Source organism: Lissotriton vulgaris, chromosome 3_1 (genome assembly GCF_964263255.1).
Source record: "Lissotriton vulgaris chromosome 3_1, aLisVul1.2, whole genome shotgun sequence".
In the NCBI taxonomy this organism is placed as follows: domain Eukaryota; kingdom Metazoa; phylum Chordata; class Amphibia; order Caudata; family Salamandridae; genus Lissotriton; species Lissotriton vulgaris.
Genome location: NC_141689.1, coordinates 1240934043 through 1240954337, shown reverse-complemented (window position 1 = coordinate 1240954337; position 20295 = coordinate 1240934043). Strand labels below are relative to the sequence as shown.

The 20295-nt window shown below is 48.0% G+C and overlaps 1 protein-coding gene across 1 annotated transcript in view; it reads left to right on the top strand.

The window, feature by feature from the left end:
• Positions 1-522: 522 nt before the first annotated feature.
• The window catches only part of LOC147727724 (uncharacterized), a 170698-nt gene continuing 150925 nt past the window's right edge, over positions 523-20295 (top strand). The window contains exons 1-2 of the mRNA XM_086963676.1: positions 523-547; positions 950-1093. Coding sequence (XP_086819802.1) covers positions 523-547; positions 950-1093 — 169 coding nt within the window. The remainder of the gene's footprint in view (positions 548-949; positions 1094-20295) is intronic.

Here is a 20295-nt window from a genome sequence, read left to right as displayed (position 1 = left end):
AAATAATGACATTAATATTCAAGTAGCAGTCTCATGCGTATCCATGGGAAGCTGTGAATGTTGATCCAAAAATAGCCGTAGGTCTTCAGGGCGCTGAAAGGATTTTGAAAAACCGTCTTTCCAGATTCGCATGATCAAAGGATCAAAAAGACCATATTTAAATCTAAGACTTTACAACTGTGATGGAAGGTCAGTGAATTCTTTGCGAGTCTTAACAGTTTCTTTAGCAAAGTCTTAGTGAATAAAATTTGTATTGCCATTAACCATTAAGGAAGGAATTTCTTGTGCTGCTTTTCATATCAACACTAAATGATGATGACGTAAAACTTTACAGATCATTTGTCTCGGTTTATTTTGGTATGGATTACGATGAGAAGGAATCCTGTGAGCCTTATCTATTTCAAATTTCTCAGGAAATTTTATACGTAAAAGACCGGGCAATAAATTCTCTAAGTATAACCTACAATCAATACCTTCTACGTCTTCAGGTAAATTAAAAATATGTACGTTACACTGCCGAATATGATTTTCCGGAATCAAGAAAAAGGTGAGAATATGGAGATATCTTTGCTACAAGCTGTGAGAAAGTATCAATTTTGACTTTATTGTCTTGAATTTTAAATGCATTGTCAGATATTTTTATTGACATACTAGCCATGTCCTTTTGTAAGTTTTCACTCTCGCAATAGCATCTATGCTTGAATTGCTTGAATCTCATCAAGTAAAAAAGCCAAAGAAGGTTCGTTAGCTTCCACCACTTTTGATTTAACAGGAGTACGAGAAATATTTTGTTTCCTTTTATTATGCTGAACCTGCACATTTTTGCTCTTCATATTTCCTAAATTGGACTTCAGCAGAAAAATCAAATTAGCAGGAAAGAATTAATAATAAAGAAGATCTTTAAATATAAGGTGGTGCAGCAGCTAAAACTGACTTTGGGTGTGACTAGGCCACAGCCTCGCCCTTTCCAGAGTGTTACTCTGCCCCACTGACTGGAATACTTGGCTGTACCTGCGTGAGAAGACCAAGGAAGAACCAGAAAGGGAAAAAGACAGCTTCCGTTGCTCTGCAGAACTGGAAAAGCACCCCACCGGTGAGCAAAAGACTCCAAACGCTGCTGCCAATATATTCGAATAAAAATTCTGGCCTTTTAAATCTAAAAATTGCTGATGAAGGGCTGACGTGGTGAGGAGCTCACCAACGGGAAGGCCATCTTAACTCGTGCGCTTGAGCAAAACCCCTTGTGTTTACTCTTTAGCGGGATCCTATATGCGTGCCCAGAGGTGTGTTTCTCTGCCATTTCCCATGATGAAATAGTAGAGTCCTCAAGCCATGGGGAAAGTTCAGGGAAGCCCCACTGAAGCATGCGAGGCACCAAATAATCATCTGACTTTTTTAAATGTCTCTTGAGTGTGTTACCTGAGAACATGTGGCCCATCTCGCTGTTCTAAACACAAGCTAACGATAGGCCTGTGCCATTTAGATTATATATCGCATTTATATTCACAGGACACCAACTTATCGACGAGTGTAAGTTCGATTTGGAGAGCTAAATGCAGGATTTTAAGCACAACGTGAGCTTGCCAGTGCAGGACTAATTCACCTTTTCCCTGAAATTAGTGTGCTTTTACCAACAATACTTTACTGTCTAAATCCGATTAGGTTAAGGGTCTCTTATATTTCTGTTTTTTCATTAGTGAATATAGAAAATAATTTTAAAGACGCTATCTAATTAATGTTCCCGTTTATAAATTGATATATTTTTGGGGGCACATTTTATTATATATTGAGTTACTTATTTCTGTGATTTTCGGTTTGCTAAACAGATTCTTAACATAAAATGTTATTAAATGGCATATACTGCTCTACACAGACTGTCGACCAAAGTAGAGACTCACCTATTTGGACAGAGCCCTTGCATACAGAGACAAGAACAAACTATTGAAAGTTATTAATAGTCATCATTCTACAGAGTGATTCTCATCCTGCAAGGGGTAAAAGGCCCTACATAAATTCTTCAGTCCAATGCATGAATATATTTATATTTGCTTGCATTTTTATTGCCGTTTTTTACCTTCAACGGTTGTGCTGCTACTGTACTGTTGTCAAGTTGATTTTGTATATAAGCCACCGTTTGTAAATATTTGAAATTGTAAGTTTGATGCAATATAGGCCACTCTTTTTTGTGCTCATTGGAAACTCATTGGAGAACAGTTCTGTTGCAAGCCAGAATTAATGTATAACCAGTTTGGCAAATCATGTTATGGCTATGAAAGAGGGCAGTGTCCAACATTTCATCACATGATAGTATAAAGGGCAAAGTCCTCTTCTCTGCGCCGATGATGTCACACACCTGTTTGCATTACAAACATCCATTTTACAGTATCTATAACTTGTAAATATGAGCGCAGAAGCGTATAGCACAAAACTTTTGTAAGCAGATTGATATGGTACATGAACAAGAGGAAATATGCATTTTGGTTAATGCTCAAATTTCTAATTGTCAAACGTCTGCTTGGTTTGGCACACATTGACTGTTACTACTGACATGCAGCTTATAAAACTATAGCAGTGTAGGTGGCCCAAATGGGCATGGCCTGCCCCCACCGAAAAGAAGGTAGGCTCTCTTTCTGTCCCCCCAGAAGCAGATGAGGGGATTACCCCCAGTTTTCCCCCAGGTAGGCCAGAAAGCCTACTAGACACCAGGGATTTTTTTAAAATAAAAAATATAGGAGTGGGCGCAGCCCACCAGGGCACGGCCATGCCCTCACTCTCAATAGACATGGCAACAGTCATTCTGCTCCCTGCGGGGGCTGATGAAGGTGAATACCCCTAAACTATCCCCCTGAGGCTGGGCAGAAAGTCCACTGCACACCCGTTATCTTTTTTTAAATAAAAATATAGAGGTAGGGGCTGCCCACAATGGGCATAGCCATGCTCCTACCAACTAAAATCTGTCTTTTTGCCCTCCTGGGGGGCGGATGGGGATGATTACCCCCAATCTACCCCCTACGGGTAGAAAGCCAACTAGAAACCAGGGGAAAATAAAAAAAATTAAACATAGAGGTGGAGGCTGCTCACCATGCACATGCAGTCTTTCTACCTCCCTGAGTGGCAGATAGGGGTGATTACCCACGATCTGGGGGCAGAAAGTCCACTAGACACCAGGGAAAAAAAGGGTGGGGGCTGCCCAGTCTTTCTGACCTTCTAGGAGGTGGATGGGGGAAATAACCCCTAATTTCGTTACAGCAGGGGCCAGAAAACCCACTAGACCAGAAGGACTTTCTCCCCCCTGGGGGTGGGCAGGCATATTCACCCCCAGTCTCTCTTCCCCAGGGGATCAGAGAGAAAAGTAAACACCAGGGAATTCAAAACGGTGTCAAAATAAATAAACAAACAAAGCCCACTAGAATCCAGTTTTTTTTAGTTTGATTATATAAATATAGCGGTGGGGCTGCACACACTGGGCATGGCCATGTCCTCACAAAATAAAAAGGTAGTCTTTCTACCCCCCCCCCCCCCCGCAGGGACAGATGTGGGTGAGTACTCCTAATCAACACCCCCGGGGGGGCAGAAAGCCCACAAGACACCAGGTTTTTGTATAACAATATAGGGCTTGGGGCTGCCCACTAGGGCATGGCCTTGCCCCACCCCTATCTGACATGGCAACAGTCTTTCTGCCTCCCAAGGCCCAGGGTGGAGAAATATAAAAAAAAATCACAGGGGTGAAGGCTGCCCACCATGGACATCTCCACCCCAGAAAGGGCACAGGCAGTCTTTCTACCCACCTGGGTGGTGGATGGGGGGTGGTTACCCCCAAGCTGGGGGCAGAAAGTCCACTAGACACCATGGAAAAATAGATAGGGTGGATGCTGACCACCAGGGGCATGACGATGCTCTGCACCCCAAAAAAGGGCACAACAGTCTTTCTGCCCTCCTAGGAGATGGGTGGGGGCAATTACCCCCAAAGTGCTTCCTCCGGGTCCAGAAAACCCACTAGTCCAGAGTGACTGCGTTTATGAAGTATTGTTGGAGGCAGTGGGCCCCCCTTGGACATGGACCTGTGCCCCCCCCCACATCGGGGCCCAATAGACCTTCTGCCCCCCTGCCCCCCTGAAGGGTGGATAGGGGTATTCACCCCCAATATCCCTATCTCAGGTGGGCAGAGAGCACAGTAAACACCGGGGAATTCAAAATAGCACCAGAACAAACAAACAAGGAGCAGGCGCTTAACCTGACATTGAGCCCCAGAAGGGGCAATAGCATCTTTCTACCCTCGCCCCGTGGGAATATAGGAAGTTTGTCCCAAATGTGGAGCTTGCCCCAAATCTGTCCCCTGGGGAGAGTAGAAAGCCCACTAGACACCAGGCATTTTGCATTTGGGGCAAAAGAAAGCAACGTTAATGTTGCACTCTGGTATTGCCCCCCCCCCCACCCCTCCCCAAAGGGGTCAAACCTGTATTTTGGGCTCCACGGAGGGCGAAGTAGGAGTTTGCCCCTGGGGGCAGAAAGCCCCCAGGGGCAACCGACAATCAGGCCCATCTTCACCCCTAAAGCCTCAACAGTCTTTCTTCTCTCCTGAGGACTATAACATCCCATCCCACAGGCAAAAGAGAGAACATTTCATTATTTTGGGTGTTGTTTTTCCACATAGGCCAGGAGAGTGGGGCTGAATCCCAATATCTTCCTACTTGCCATGGTGAATGGCTGCGCCTTTTGTGCTTGGGTAGGTCACCACCTGGAAAAAACTACAAGACCCAGACATTTTGGAAAACTAGACATTGAGAGGAGTCCAGGGAGGAATGCTTTGTGTGGATCTCATGACGTTTTCTTACCTACAATGCTTTGCATACCTCAAAATCTGCCTAAAACCACTCATTATCCTTTCATTTCTGTGATGTAAACTTCCGGAATACACAGGCATACAAAAAATTCCTACTGTCCAGCATGTCCCCACTTGTCCCAATTACAAAAGCTACCCTTCTTGTATGGGTGGGCTTAGTGTCCACAGTATGAAAAGCCCATAAACATAATGGGGAAACATTTCCTGTCAAAAAACAAACCTGATTTGGTAATAGCGATAGCTGCCTTAATTGGGGCCTGGCTTGACTGCCACCAAGGGAAACCTACACATTTCTGAAAAACAGATATCCGGGGGAGTCCAGGATGGTGTGTTTGGCATGGATCCCATGAAGGTTTTTACCCATAATGTCTGCAAACCTCAAACTATGCCTAAAATCACAAATTTTCCTTAATTTCTGTGATGGAAACTTGCAGATCAGGAAGAATCCCTAAAATTACTATTACCCAGCATTACCGTACTTGTGCGGATAAAAACACTGTGCCACTTGTATGGCTGGGCCTAGTGCCCACGACAGGAAAGGATCAAACCAAGGTCAATGGGAATCCCCTCACGAGGGCTCCCATTGACCTTGGTTTGATCTGTCCCTAGGGAGACTAGGCACTAGGACCTAGGCCCAGCCACACAAGTCCTCAGCAATGTTATCGGCACAAATGGGGTAACGCAGGGTAGTAGCAATTTTGTGGATTCCAAACATTTACATCACAGAAATGTAAGGAAAATGCGTGATTTTGAGGCAAAGTTTGAAGGGGTTTTGTGGGTACAAAAATCTCTTGGGAGCCATGCAAGGCACACCACCCTGGAATCCCCTGGTTGTCTCATTTTCAAAAATGTCTGTGGTTCGTTAGTTTCCATGGGTGGCCCCCAACCAGTTGCCCCAAATACCGCAGCTGCCCCTATTGCTTAGCTATCAATGTAGCGCTTAGCACCTTTTGTGTCATGGTCTCTTGGCCCACCCACACGAATGGGGTACCGTTCTTATCGGGGGACATTTAGGAACTCAGGGTGGTAGGAAATGGTGGTTCCCCACAGATTCCAGAACTTTCCATCACAGATATGTGAGGAAAACGTGTTTTTTAGTCAAAGTTTGAGGTCTGCTATGGATTCTGGAGGGAAAAACTGCGACTCCACCCTGGATTCCTCCGAATGGCTAGTTTAAAATAAAAAATGCAAGTTTGCTAGGTTTTCCTAGGTGCCAGCCGAGCTAGGGCCCAAAATCCACAGCTATCCACCTCGTTAAAAAAAAGGGTCCGTTTTGAGTGGCAAAATGTAATGTATTCATTTAGTATTTTGGGCCGATTCCTGTTGTGGGCACTATGCCTACCCATATAAATGGGAAACGTTTTATCGGCAGAGTTGGGGAATGCTGGGTGGAAAGCAGTTTGTGGCTCCCCACAGATTCTAGAACTTTCCATCACAGAAATGTGGTGAAAATATGTTTTTTTTGTCAAAGTTTGAGGTTTTCAAGGGATGCTGGGTAAAGTAACCCGGTGAGAGCCATGCAAGTCACCCCACCCTGGAATTCTCCCAGTGTCTAGTACTAAAAAATGTGCGTTTGCTAAGTTTCCCTAGGTGCCAGCTGAGCTACGACCCAAAATCTATAGCTACCCACCTTGCAAAAAAAGGGTCAGTTTTGAGCCAAAAAATGAGATGTATCCATGTTGTGTTTTGGGCCATATCCTGTTGCGGGCACTAGCCTTACCCACGCAAGTGAGGTACCATTTCTATCAGAAGAATTGAGGCAATGCTGGGTGGAAGGGAGTTTGTGGCTCGCCGCAGATTCAATAACTTTTCATCACAGAAATATGAGGAAAATGTGTTTTTTAGTCAATGTTTGAAGTTTGCCAAAACACCTGGTGCGAGCCACACAAGAGACTCCACCCTGGATTCCCCAGGTATCTAGTTTAAAAAAAATGTCAGCTTTGCTAGGTTTCCTTAGGTGCCGGCAAAGCTAGGGCCCTAAATCCACAACTACCGACAATGGAAAAAACGATCAGATATCAGTGGAAAAATGTGATATATCCATGTTGATTTTTGGGCCACTTCCTGTCACTCATACTAGGGCTACACCCATAAGTGAGGTACCATTTTTATTGGAAAACGTGGGAGCATACAGTAGTTCCATATTTGTTATTTCCAATTTCATTTCGCTGCATTTATGCCTTCCAATTGTAAGCCAGTCTGTAAGAAAGAAAACATTTTGAAAAATCCCCTATAAATGATATGCTGGTATGGGTACCCAGAAATTCAGAGATGTACAAATAACCACTGCTCCTAAACTCCATATCCTTTGCCCATTTCAGCAATGCAATAGGTTTCCTTGATACCAATTTTTCACTCTACAATTTTCACCATATGAATTGGTCTATACTCGGTACACAAAGAAAAACCATTGTACAGTGCAGCTTACTTGTAGTCCCTTGGGTGCCTTTAGTTCTTGGAGAATTTACAAACCCTATACATCACCACAGCCAGAAGGGTCTAGTGAATGTATTGGTATATTGCTTTTGTATATCCACCATTGTGACAAAAATATAAAGATAAAAATGTCACAAATGGCTGTTTTTTCCTACTCATTTTCATTATTTCTTTACTTAAACAGTAGTTTATTCGAGAAAACCTTGAGGAAACTACACATATGACCCCTTTCTAAATTTAGAATTGTATTTACTTTTCAGACATCTATAGATTTTGTGGATCACTCATGGTTTCACATTGGTTTCCACCACAAATTGGAAGTAGGTCGAGAGCACAGAAATAGGAAAAATGGGCTACCTCTTTGAAAAATGGCAATACCGTAGTATAAAATTTGTTTATTTAATTTAACTCTGCATGTTCCTGAGTGCTGGAAAGATAATGACTTTAGCACAGCAAACCTGTCGTTGATGCCGTTTTTAGAAAAAAAAGCCAGGTACTTTTAACCTGAGCACTTTTTTCCTATTTGTACCCCAATACTTAAAATGTTGCTATATTTTGCCTAGTTTCTCGGTCTCCTCAAGGGGGAATCCACAAGCCCTGGGTAACTTTAAAAACCTTAGGATGTGGCAGAAAAAGGACGCACATTTGACTGTGATACCTTATGTGGAAAAAGGGTTCTGCAGCCCTAAAGGCAAACTGCCACAAATGGCCGAAAAAGGGCTCCGCACAGGTAGGGATGGGGGGGGATGGGTTAGTTGTTAAGCGGTTAATAACCAAGGGGTCTAATATACTTATCTTTTTGTTGCCATTGGCAGCTTTGTAAGTGAGAGTTGAACTGTGCTGTGAGGTGATGGTTTTATAACAAGTATTATTGAAATGATGGGCGGTTATGGAAGTCATTTAGTTGCAACCTTGATCTTGCCCCTTTCTACCCCTGGCACTACCTTTGCGACCCCTGGCCTCAGAGGTGGCAAAATCAGTGCCAAGAACACTGGGGTGTCTCGCATTATCAGAGTCGGGCTCTAACCTCGTTTTCTGCTAACTTCTATTACATTAATAGTGAATATTAGTTTATTATTCACTATTAGTGTGATAAAAAGTGGAGCAGCAAGATCTGGACCTTTACTGACATCTTGGATAAGAAAAATAAAATGATTTTCATTAATGTTGTATGCATGCATATGGGTGAGAGAGAGTGTATATGTGTGAGCATGTATGTTTGTATATGGTATCGTGGATGTGTGTCAAAATGTGTGAGTAAGTATTCGTGAGTCATAGTAAGAGTGAGTGAGAGAGTGTGAAGGAGGGATTCAGTGTTAGAGTGAGTGCACAAGAGTAGTGGAAAGGAATGAGTGCAAGTCAGCGCTAATGATAGAATGAGTGTGAATAAGTGAATGTAAGTGAGCATGTGTTGTTATGCTTGCAGATCGGCTATTGACCTGGCATGCTTCTTGACTTATAGAAGCAACCTTGACAAAATGTTTGCACTGGAATCCTGCAGGCAATACTTGCATATGGAGTACCCTCAACAAAATTCTGCTGCTGGCACTCCGTAGTTAGATTCTGGCATGGAGCACCCATGAAAAAGGCCAGCGCTGGCCTCCTGGGGGAAATTCTTGGCATAGTTGGCACCTGTGGCAAATTACTGGTGATGGCACATTGGAAGAAATATTTGGCATATGTGAAGACAACTGTGGCAAGATCATGGGACCATCCATGACAAGATGTGGTCTTTGACATAAGAGACCACCATAGTGTAAGAGAAGCAGTATTAAGAAAAATATGGCACTGACATATTGTATGTAATGTTTGGGCAAAAGGAGCCACCATGGCAGAATGCTTTTCCTAGCAATGGAGGTCATTTTTGACATAAGGGGGTACCCCTAGTACATTTTAAAAACATAATTGGGTGAAATCAAGGTGACTGTCAGATTTCAGTAGCTTGGCACACTATGAAAGGACTTGAATATTTAGTGAGTGTTTTTTTGAAAATGTATGTGAAGATTGTGCATTAAAATGCACTAGTAAAGCCCATTTTTTTCAAAATGTTCTCAGGAAAGAGAACTCCCCCACCCTTAGTTCTCCCCTAGAAGAATATGTAATATTAATTATGCAATTATGTAACTTCAGCAATGTTAATTATTGTGATGTCATCATGATTAAGGTTATGTGACATCACTTCTTGAGATGATGCAGGGTCAAAGGTCATATGATGTCTCTTCCTATGACATTAAGGTCAAAGGATATGTGATGTCCCTTCCACAATCCCAGGCATTTTGGTAAATCGAAGTCCATGTGTGCGGTTGGTCTTAGGATTGGTTTTTGTGTGAATCCAGGTAACCGCAACTCTCAAAACTAGACCACTGCTTTATATATGTGTGTGATTTTAAGTACAACCTGCTGCAGGGTGAGAAGTCAGACCTTTAGGAGAAAGGCGAGGTAAGCATGTCTAGTGAATCAAAATTGTTCCTAACTCTTGTGTAGGAAAGTTTCAATTATATTAAGGAGGCGGAGGCCAGGATTATGCTTTATTCAACAGCAGCTTATTTTTAAAACATTTCTTCAAGCTTCACATAAAGCGAAGTAAAAATGTACAGTCCCAGGAGTCCATGGGAATGACATCATAACACAGCCAATAGAAGTCCAACTGTAGTCCATCTCATAACCAATCAGGATCCGCATATGCATGTAATAGTCCTTCCTTTGCTCTGATCCCCCTCTTTCTTCGCTGCTCGAGTTAAGTGCTTTTACCATTACTTCCCTTATGGGGCTTCGCGAGTATTGACAATTGTTATTTAATATATTGCAGCTTGTTGTTTGCGATTTCGGCTAAATGTATGCTTTTTTCCTTGGACTTAATTGACTGGATCACAGGAGCGTCACTCGCTCCTTCGCGATTGTGACTGTTGGTGCTGTGCCGCGGTGCAGTCCTCCACCCGCTAGGGGCACGTGACTCTGGCGGTTCTCGGCTTTTGACGCACGCGATTCCTGTCAGTTTCAATTGTCTGTTTCAAGAACGTACAGAGCCGAGACCGTCTGGAGCCTTTTGTTGCCTGGGAGACTGACGCCCTTCAAAGGGTCTGTATTGACTTTTCCCTGAACGTCTTGACAATCAAAATCTGTATTTTACAATCAACCCGACAGGCTGTTTTTGTTAATTATTCATGACCGCGAGGGTCTAAGAAGGAACATGAGTCCCCAGGCTATAGTCCCCCAATTGAATTAGCACCAGGGGAGCAGTGTTCCTGGGGAGTTCCCCAATTGTGCGGCTTTGCCCACGTTAAATAAGACACTTAAACTCAGTGCTGAAAGCTGCAGCCAGTGGCTGAGTAAAATCCTACCAGAGTGGGGAAAGTAATTTACAACATTATCAGGGTGTGTTTAGTTCTCTCTTTTTTCCTAAGATTATTATGGAACACACAAAAGAAGGTTATGGGGACCCCTTGGATAATATCCCATGGTGGGATGACGACTTCTACTGCGTGGTAGATGCTTCCATTTACCGTGCAGTAGATGAAGCCTCAACCCCCATGGAAGAGCGCCTAGCTCAACTAATAGCGCGGAAGTGCTCAAAAAGAAGCCAACCCAGCCCTAGCACAAGTAACCCAGGGACTACCCCATCAGAACCAGTTCCAGCTGACATTACCCCAGCTAAACGCCCTAGAGAGTGAAGCTAACAGAAATGTTTTAAAAATAAGCTGCTGTTGAATAAAGCGAAGAAAGTAAAGCATAATCCTTGCCTCCGGTCCTGACATAGAATAAAGTTCATCATTGCACATTTAGAATCCTCACATATTGGAAGAGCAACCAATCTGAATAAAGCATGTTTTTGAGAGGTCTAATAAGATAAGTAGTGCTGTTGGAAAGGGAGTCAGTATTTGCAGTTATCACCAAAATCCATTTGTGAACTGATCCATAGTGTGAAGAAAAATCTGGATTGGAAAAAAAAAACCATTGTTCACCCCACACAAGGCTCCTGACTTAGGCTTGGACAAAAAAATGTCCAGTCATTAACCGGTGTGGGAGATCTGACTTTGTGCTCTGTCTCATTCCTCTCATTATGAGCTCAATCCTATTGCTACCTCCTATAATACATTCAGTAAGTGGTGAGGAAACCATTAGTAATAGACTGTAACCTTTGGAGACCCAGAACCTATAAAGCCTATTGTACATCCAGAAGAACGCTAACCATAAATGGCCTCCAGCCATCCTAATACTCATTTAACTACAGTGTCTCCCCGAAAAGACAATAAGAAGTAGTCCCGAACCGATAGTAGACGTATCAACCCACAGCAGGTCTCCAGATTTGGGGAAACCATACCTCCCATGCAACATGGGCTGTGTGAGCATGAGTAAAAGATGGGCCACAACTTGTCAAAGAGGATGATTCATCGTGGTGCACACCTCTTAGGAGTATCTATCCTCATTCCTCCTACAGATACAGCTTTTGGGCTTTCAGTTATGTTCAGGGAGCAATTGCACGGCTCCTCAAGTCCCCTCCTACTTATCTATTGTGAACATTCTAAATGTCATTACCCTTTCACAACCCATTCCCAGGCTCCTCTCCTGACATATGCAGGGGCTGCAGTTAACTCCGCCAATACCTGCGAACACCTATAACTGCCTTCTCAGTTCAGGGTACATCTGCAGTCTTCATACCTTAGTTGGCGTAGGAATGTTGAAGCTAATCAGGTGCAGCAGGAAACGTTGAGTGAGATATCGAAAGAGCAAGGGCGTGAGCCAGGGCAGGCAATGAACCTATTATGTGGACGTGTGGAATTTCACAACCTTGTAGCCATGTAGCCATAGGCCAACCACTCCAACAACAGTTGAAAGAGCAGGTTATATCAAAACCCCAGACCCCAATTCCCACTTGCCAAAGCAACCACAGGAGCAAGGGCTGGCAAATTGCAGTAGTGATCATAGTAGGTACTACTTCATTACCCTATACCTATGTTGTCATCATTACTGAGGCGTTATCTTAAGACTTAAAGAGTTATGCAATATAATATTGCAGTAGTTGTGACCAATGTAATTTCATTACAATAATCATAGCTACATGTTTAGATTAGTCGTGTGCCTCTGTAATGGTTATTTGTAGTTGTTTTAGAAAGATCCTAGATTGAGGTGTGAAAAGAAACAGTATTCGTATTTTGTTTGTCAGAGCTAACATAGGGCCAGATTCACAGAACTAACTTAAGACAAAATCCTAAACGTACTACCATTTTGGTATTCACAGAAGACACTTACTCATTTCGGTATTCACAGAAGTCATTTAGGAGTCCTAAAGTTAGGACTCCTAACTTCACTACTCCTAAACTGAGAAAAATCCTATCTTTAAGACTTTTGGTATTCACAGAATGCATTTAGGAGTCCTAAAGTTAAGACTCCTAACTTTACTACTACTAAACTGAGAAGAATCCTAACTTTAAGACTTTCGGTATTCACAGAAGGCATTTAGGAGTCCTAAAGTTCCTAAGTTAGTCTTGTAAATTGGGCCCATAGTGCCTACAAATCAACCTCTGATGCTAGAGCATCGCCCACTGCCTACAGGTAGTCCTGTAGAGCTAACAGCTGGTCACAAAATGGTGCAATTGTTAAAGGGCTCAATCTTGCAACTGCCTTTCAAGACATCAAAAGCGTTTGACTTGATATTGGGAAGTCTCATCTATGGTGACATTTGTCTGGGAAGAAAAGCAGGAAGTTTATGAAAAAGTAACTCACAGATATTAATGATTTAGTTTTTTTTTTTAAAAAACACTTTTTATTAATGAATCGCACATAAGACACAGCACCCCGAATCCCGGAGAGGCTGCAGCAAGTACATTACATCAATGATTAGCGATGCATAGGTATGAAAACAAACTCCCTTCCCACCCCTCTATCCCCACTTCCCCCCTCCCCTGTGCACAACGTCTCGCCAATTCTGTATTGAGTAATCATATATAAATCAGTGTGTACATTATGGCCTCCACATGTCTGATTTTGGGATTTTAAACAACATGTTCTTGGGGCCAGATGTACTAACATTTGGTATACTGATTTCCTAATTACAATTAGCACTGAATCGAAACTAGGAAATCGATATTCCTAATGTATGAAACTCTTTTGAGTTTCATAAGCAATTCCTAGTGGGTTGCACATAGACCGAACTCATGCATATTAATGAGGTAGGTTGCAATTTGCGACCTGTTAGGAATCGCAGCCATCACAGGGATGGTGGCCTTCTGAGGTCAGCAGACCACCATGTCTGTGATTGCTTTTAAACAAAGCAATATTTGTTTTTAAAGGCAGAAGGAAAACGGTAGGCGTTTAAAAAGAAAAAAAATAAACGTTTAAGTTTCATTTTTTAAGAGTAGGCAGTGGTCTGTGGGACCACAGCCTGCTCTTAAAAAATGTGTTTTCAACATTCTCAAAGGAAATGGGGGTCTAAGGGATAACTTCCCAAATGTGTTTCTACCACCTTTAAAATGGTGGTAAAGTATATCTATTTTGCATGGATGTCATTGAGGGTAGCCAGGGGTCCCCGCTGCAACCCCTAGCTTTCCCCTTTGTGGCCCCTGCACTGCCTGTGTGACCCCTGTCCTTAGAAGTGGCAAAAGCGCCATAAATACAGGGAGAGATTGTCCTTTATGTACATTGGTTGGGGCTCCACTCTCTTTGTTTTCAGTCATTTTTTATTACACTAATAATGAATAATATTACATTAGTCGCTATTAGTGTAATAAAACATGGAGTACAATTAGGTGGAATATGACCTTCCCTGAGAGCTGAAGTAAGTAACAAAATGCTTTTAAATGTCTAATGTCCCTCTGGTCCTTCCTAAACCCCTTGTATATAAATTCTTTATTACTTCTACTTTCATAATGTTCAATCGATTCCCTTTTCCCTTAGTGCTAACAGAGAATATTCATGCCTTTAATAACACAGTTACTCACTTAATTTCTTAGTGTGTTTTTTTTCTCTCAAGTGTCATGTTGTTAGCGGGTTAGAAGAACTCTCTGAGACTTTAAGTGGTGTTATCCCGGATTTTATTGGTTTTAACAGTTTTTTTCGCGTTGGACTGAGTCTATAATAAGGTAGTGAGGTTTCCTCTACTTGTCTGGGGATATGCGCCCTCTCAGAAGGGTTTTTAGGGCTCGCCTGCTGTGCGCATGCGCATAGCTGGCGAGCTATATTGCAGCTTAAACAGTGTTTACCTAACTCGGCGATTTGTTGCAGTGCCCGAAGCGCGTGCACATCAAAGCCACCAGCCTCCTCAGGCATCTCAAGCCTCCCCCATCCGGCATTTCTCCTCCCTTAATTATTCACTACACGGCCGGCCGGCTGGCACATCAAAGGCTGCTGCTCCCGGCCACTATTCTTCCCTTCTTGCCTCTCCCCGCCCCCCCTTCCCACCCCTGCAATGCCGAGGGCTTGTTTATATTGCAATATAAACAATCCCGTTGTTGGCCATGATATAATTAAACGCTTTAATTATTTTATCAGGGCCACACAGAATTGTATAAAGTCTTTTGCTGGCATTTTCGTTTTATGCTGATTGCTATTTTACACCTTTCACATGCTGGCGATTTGCTTCAAAGGAATACATTCATCCTGCATCCCGTTACTAGAGCTTTCTCCTCTTCTGATATAGATGGGTTTTAGTTGAATTTCATTGATCTCTTTTACTAATGATTTATAATAAGTGCCACACACCTCACAGCTCCACCGACACAGCTCCACCGATGCACCCACCACACAGCTCCACCGATGCACCCACCACACAGCTCCACAGAGGCACCCACCACACAGCTCCACAGATGCAGCCACCACACAGCTCCACAGATGCAGCCACCACACAGCTCAAGCGATGCAGCCACCACACAGCTCCACCGACACAGCTCCACCAATGCACCCACCACACAGCTCCACTGATGCACCCACCACACAGCTCCACCGATGCACCCACCACACAGCTCCACCGATGCAACCACCACACAGCTCCACCGATGCACCAACCATACAGCTCCACCGAGGCACCCACCATACAGCTCCACCGATGCACCCACCACACAGCTCCACCGATGCACCCACCACACAGCTCCACCGATGCACCCACCACACAGCTCCACCAAGGCACCCACCACACAGATCCACCGATGCACCCACCACACAGCTCCACAGATGCAGCCACCACACAGCTCAAGCGATGCAGCCACCACACAGCTCCACCAATGCACCCACCACACAGCTCCACCGATGCACCCACCACACAGCTCCACCGATGCACCCACCACACAGCTCCACCGATGCAACCACCACACAGCTCCACCGATGCAACCACCACACAGCTCCACCGATGCACCAACCACACAGCTCCACCGAGGCACCCACCACACAGCTCCACCGATGCACCCACCACACAGCTCCACCGATGCACCCACCACACAGCTCCACCAAGGCACCCGCCACACAGATCCACCGATGCACCCACCACACAGATCCACCGATGCACCCACCACACAGCCCCACCGATGCACCCACCACACAGCTCCACTGATGCACCCACCACACAGCTCTACCAATGAACCCACCACACAGCTCCACCGATGCACCCACCACACAGCTCCACTGATGCACCCACCACACAGCTCCACCGAGGCACCCACCACACAGCTCCCCCGATGCAGCCACCACACAGCTCCACCGATGCAGCCACCACACAGCTCCACCGACACAGCTCCACCGATGCGCCCACCACACAGCTCCACCGATGCACCCACCACACAGCTCCACCGATGCACCCACCACACAGCTCCACCGATGCACCCACCACACAGCTCCACCGATGCACCCACCACACAGCCCCACCGATGCACCCACCACACAGCTCCACCGATGCACCCACCACACAGCTCCACCGATGCACCCACCACACAGCTCCACCGATGCACCCACCACACAGCTCCACCGACGCACCCACCACACAGCTCCACAGAGGCACCCACCACACAGTTCCACCGAGGCACCGACCACACAGCTCCACCTACACAGCTCCACCGATGCACCCACCACACAGCTCCACCGATGCACCCACCACACAGCTCCACCGATGCACCCACCACACAGCTCCACCGATGCACCCACCACACAGCTCCACCGATGCACCCACCACACAGCTCCACCGATGCAACCACCACACAGCTCCACCGATGCAACCACCACACAGCTCCACCGATGCACCAACCACACAGCTTCACCGAGGCACCCACCACACAGCTCCACCGATGCACCCACCACACAGCTCCACCAAGGCACCCGCCACACAGATCCACCGATGCACCCACCACACAGATCCACCGATGCACCCACCACACAGCCCCACCGATGCACCCACCACACAGCTCCACCGATGCACCCACCACACAGCTCCACCGATGAACCCACCACACAGCTCCACCGATGCACCCACCACACAGCTCCACCGAGGCACCCACCACACAGCTCCACCGATGCAGCCACCACACAGCTCCACCGACACAGCTCCACCGATGCGCCCACCACACAGCTCCACCGATGCACCCACCACACAGCTCCACCGATGCACACAGCTCCACCGATGCACCCACCACACAGCTCCACCGACGCACCCACCACACAGCTCCACAGAGGCACCCACCACACAGTTCCACCGAGGCACCGACCACACAGCTCCACCTACACAGCTCCACCGATGCACCCACCACACAGCTCCACCGATGCACCCACCACACAGCTCCACCGATGCACCCACCACACAGCTCCACCGATGCACCCACCACACAGCTCCACCGATGCACCCACCACACAGCTCCACCGATGCACCCACCACACAGCTCCACCGATGCACCCACCACACAGCTCCACAGATGCACCCACCACACAGCTCCACAGATGCACCCACCACACAGCCCCACAGATGCACCCACCACACAGCACCACAGACGCACCCACCACACAGCTCCACAGACGCACCCACCACACAGCTCAACTGATGCAACCACCACACAGCTCCACCGACACAGCTCCACCGATGCACCCACCACACAACTCCACCGAGGCACCAACCACACAGCTCCAGCGATGCAGCCACCACACAGCTCTACCAACACAGCTCCACCGATGCACCCACCACACAGCTCCACAGATGCCCCCACCACACAGCTCCACCGATGCAGCCACCACACAGCTCCACCGACACAGCTCCACCGATGCGCCCACCACACAGCTCCACCGATGCACCAACCACACAGCTCCACCGCCCCACCCACACAGCTCCACCTACACAGCTCCACCGATGCACCCACCACACAGCTCCACCGATGCACCCACCACACAGCTCCACCGATGCACCCACCACACAGCTCCACCGATGCACCCACCACACAGCTCCACCGATGCACCCACCACACAGCTCCACCGATGCACCCACCACACAGCTCCACAGATGCACCCACCACACAGCCCCACAGATGCACCCACCACACAGCTCCCAAGATGCACCCACCACACAGCTCCACAGACGCACCCACCACACAGCTCAACTGATGCAACCACCACACAGCTCCACCGACACAGCTCCACCGATGCACCCACCACACAGCTCCACCGAGGCACCCACCACACAACTCCACCGAGGCACCCACCACACAGCTCCAGCGATGCAGCCACCACACAGCTCTACCAACACAGCTCCACCGATGCACCCACCACACAGCTCCACAGATGCTCCCACCACACAGCTTCACCGATGCAGCCACCACACAGCTCCACCGACACAGCTCCACCGATGCGCCCACCACACAGCTCCACCGATGCACCCACCACACAGCTCCACCGATGCACCCACCACACAGCTCCACCGACGCACCCACCACACAGCTCCACCGACGCACCCACCACACAGTTCCACCGAGGCACCGACCACACAGCTCTACCTACACAGCTCCACCGATGCACCCACCACACAGCTCCACCGATGCACCCAACACACAGCTCCACCGATGCACCCACCACACAGCTCCACCGATGCACCCACCACACAGCTCCACCGATGCACCCACCACACAGCTCCACCGATGCACCCACCACACAGCTCCACCGATGCACCCACCACACAGCTCCACCGATGCACCCACCACACAGCTCCACCGATGCACCCACCACACAGCTCCACAGATGCACCCACCACACAGCTCCACAGATGCACCCACCACACAGCTCCACAGATGCACCCACCACACAGCTCCACAGACGCACCCACCACACAGCTCAACTGATGCAACCACCACTCAGCTCCACCGACGCACCCACCACACAGCTCCACCGACGCACCCACCACACAGTTCCACCGAGGCACCGACCACACAGCTCTACCTACACAGCTCCACCGATGCACCCACCACACAGCTCCACCGATGCACCCAACACACAGCTCCACTGATGCACCCACCACACAGCTCCACCGATGCACCCACCACACAGCTCCACCGATGCACCCACCACACAGCTCCACCGATGCACCCAACACACAGCTCCACCGATGCACCCACCACTCAGCTCCACCGATGCACCCACCACACAGCTCCACCGATGCACCCACCACACAGCTCCACCGATGCACCCACCACACAGCTCCACAGATGCACCCACCACACAGCTCCACAGATGCACCCACCACACAGCTCCACAGATGCACCCACCACACAGCTCCACAGACGCACCCACCACACAGCTCAACTGATGCAACCACCACTCAGCTCCACCGACACAGCTCCACCGATGCACCCACCACACAGCTCCACCGAGGCACCCACCACACAACTCCACCGAGGCACCCACCACACAGCTCCAGCGATGCAGCCACCACACAGCTCTACCAACACAGCTCCACCGATGCCCCCACCACACAGCTCCACAGATGCCCCCACCACACAGCTCCACCGATGCACCCACCACACAGCTCCACCGATGCACCCACCACACAGCTCCACCGAGGCACCCACCATACAGCTCCACCGAGGCACCCACCACACAGCTCCACTGATGCACCCACCACACAGCTCCACTGATGCACCCACCACACAGCTCCACCTACACAGCTCCACCGATGCACCCACCACCCAGCTCCACCAATGCACCAACTAAGCTCCACCGATGCACTCACCACACAGCTCCATCGATGCACCCACCACACAGCTCCACCGATGCACCCACTACCCAGCTCCACCGAGGCACCCACCACACAGCTCCACCGAGGCACCCACCACACAGCTCCACCGAGGCACCCACCACACAGCTCCACCGAGGCACCCACCACACAGCTCCACCGAGGCACCCACCACACAGCTTCACCGATGCAGCCACCACACAGCTCCACCGATGCAGCCACCACACAGCTCCACCGACACAGCTCCACCGATGCACCAACCAACCAGCTCCACCGATGCCCCACCACACAGCTTCACAAATGCACCCACCACATAGCTCAACAGATGCACCCACCACCACCACCGATGCACCCACCACACAGCTCCACCGATGCACCCACCACACAGCTCCACCGATGCACCCATCACACAGCTCCACCGATGCACCCACCACACAGCTCCACCGATGCACCCACCACACAGCTCCACCGATGCACCCACCACACAGCTCCACCGATGCAGCCACCACACAGCTCCACTGATGCAGCCACCACACTGCTCCACCGACACAGCCACCACACAGCTCCACCGACGCAGCCACCACACAGCTCCACCGATGCAGCCACCACACAGCTCCACCTACACAGCTCCACCGATGCACCCACCACACAGATCCACTGATAAACCCACCACACAGCTCCACCGAGGCACCCACACCGATGCACCCACCACACAGCTCCACCGATGCACCCACCACACAGCTCCACAGATGCACCCACCACGCAGCTCCACCGAGGCACCCACCATACAGCTCCACCGAGGCACCCACCACACAGCTCCACCTAC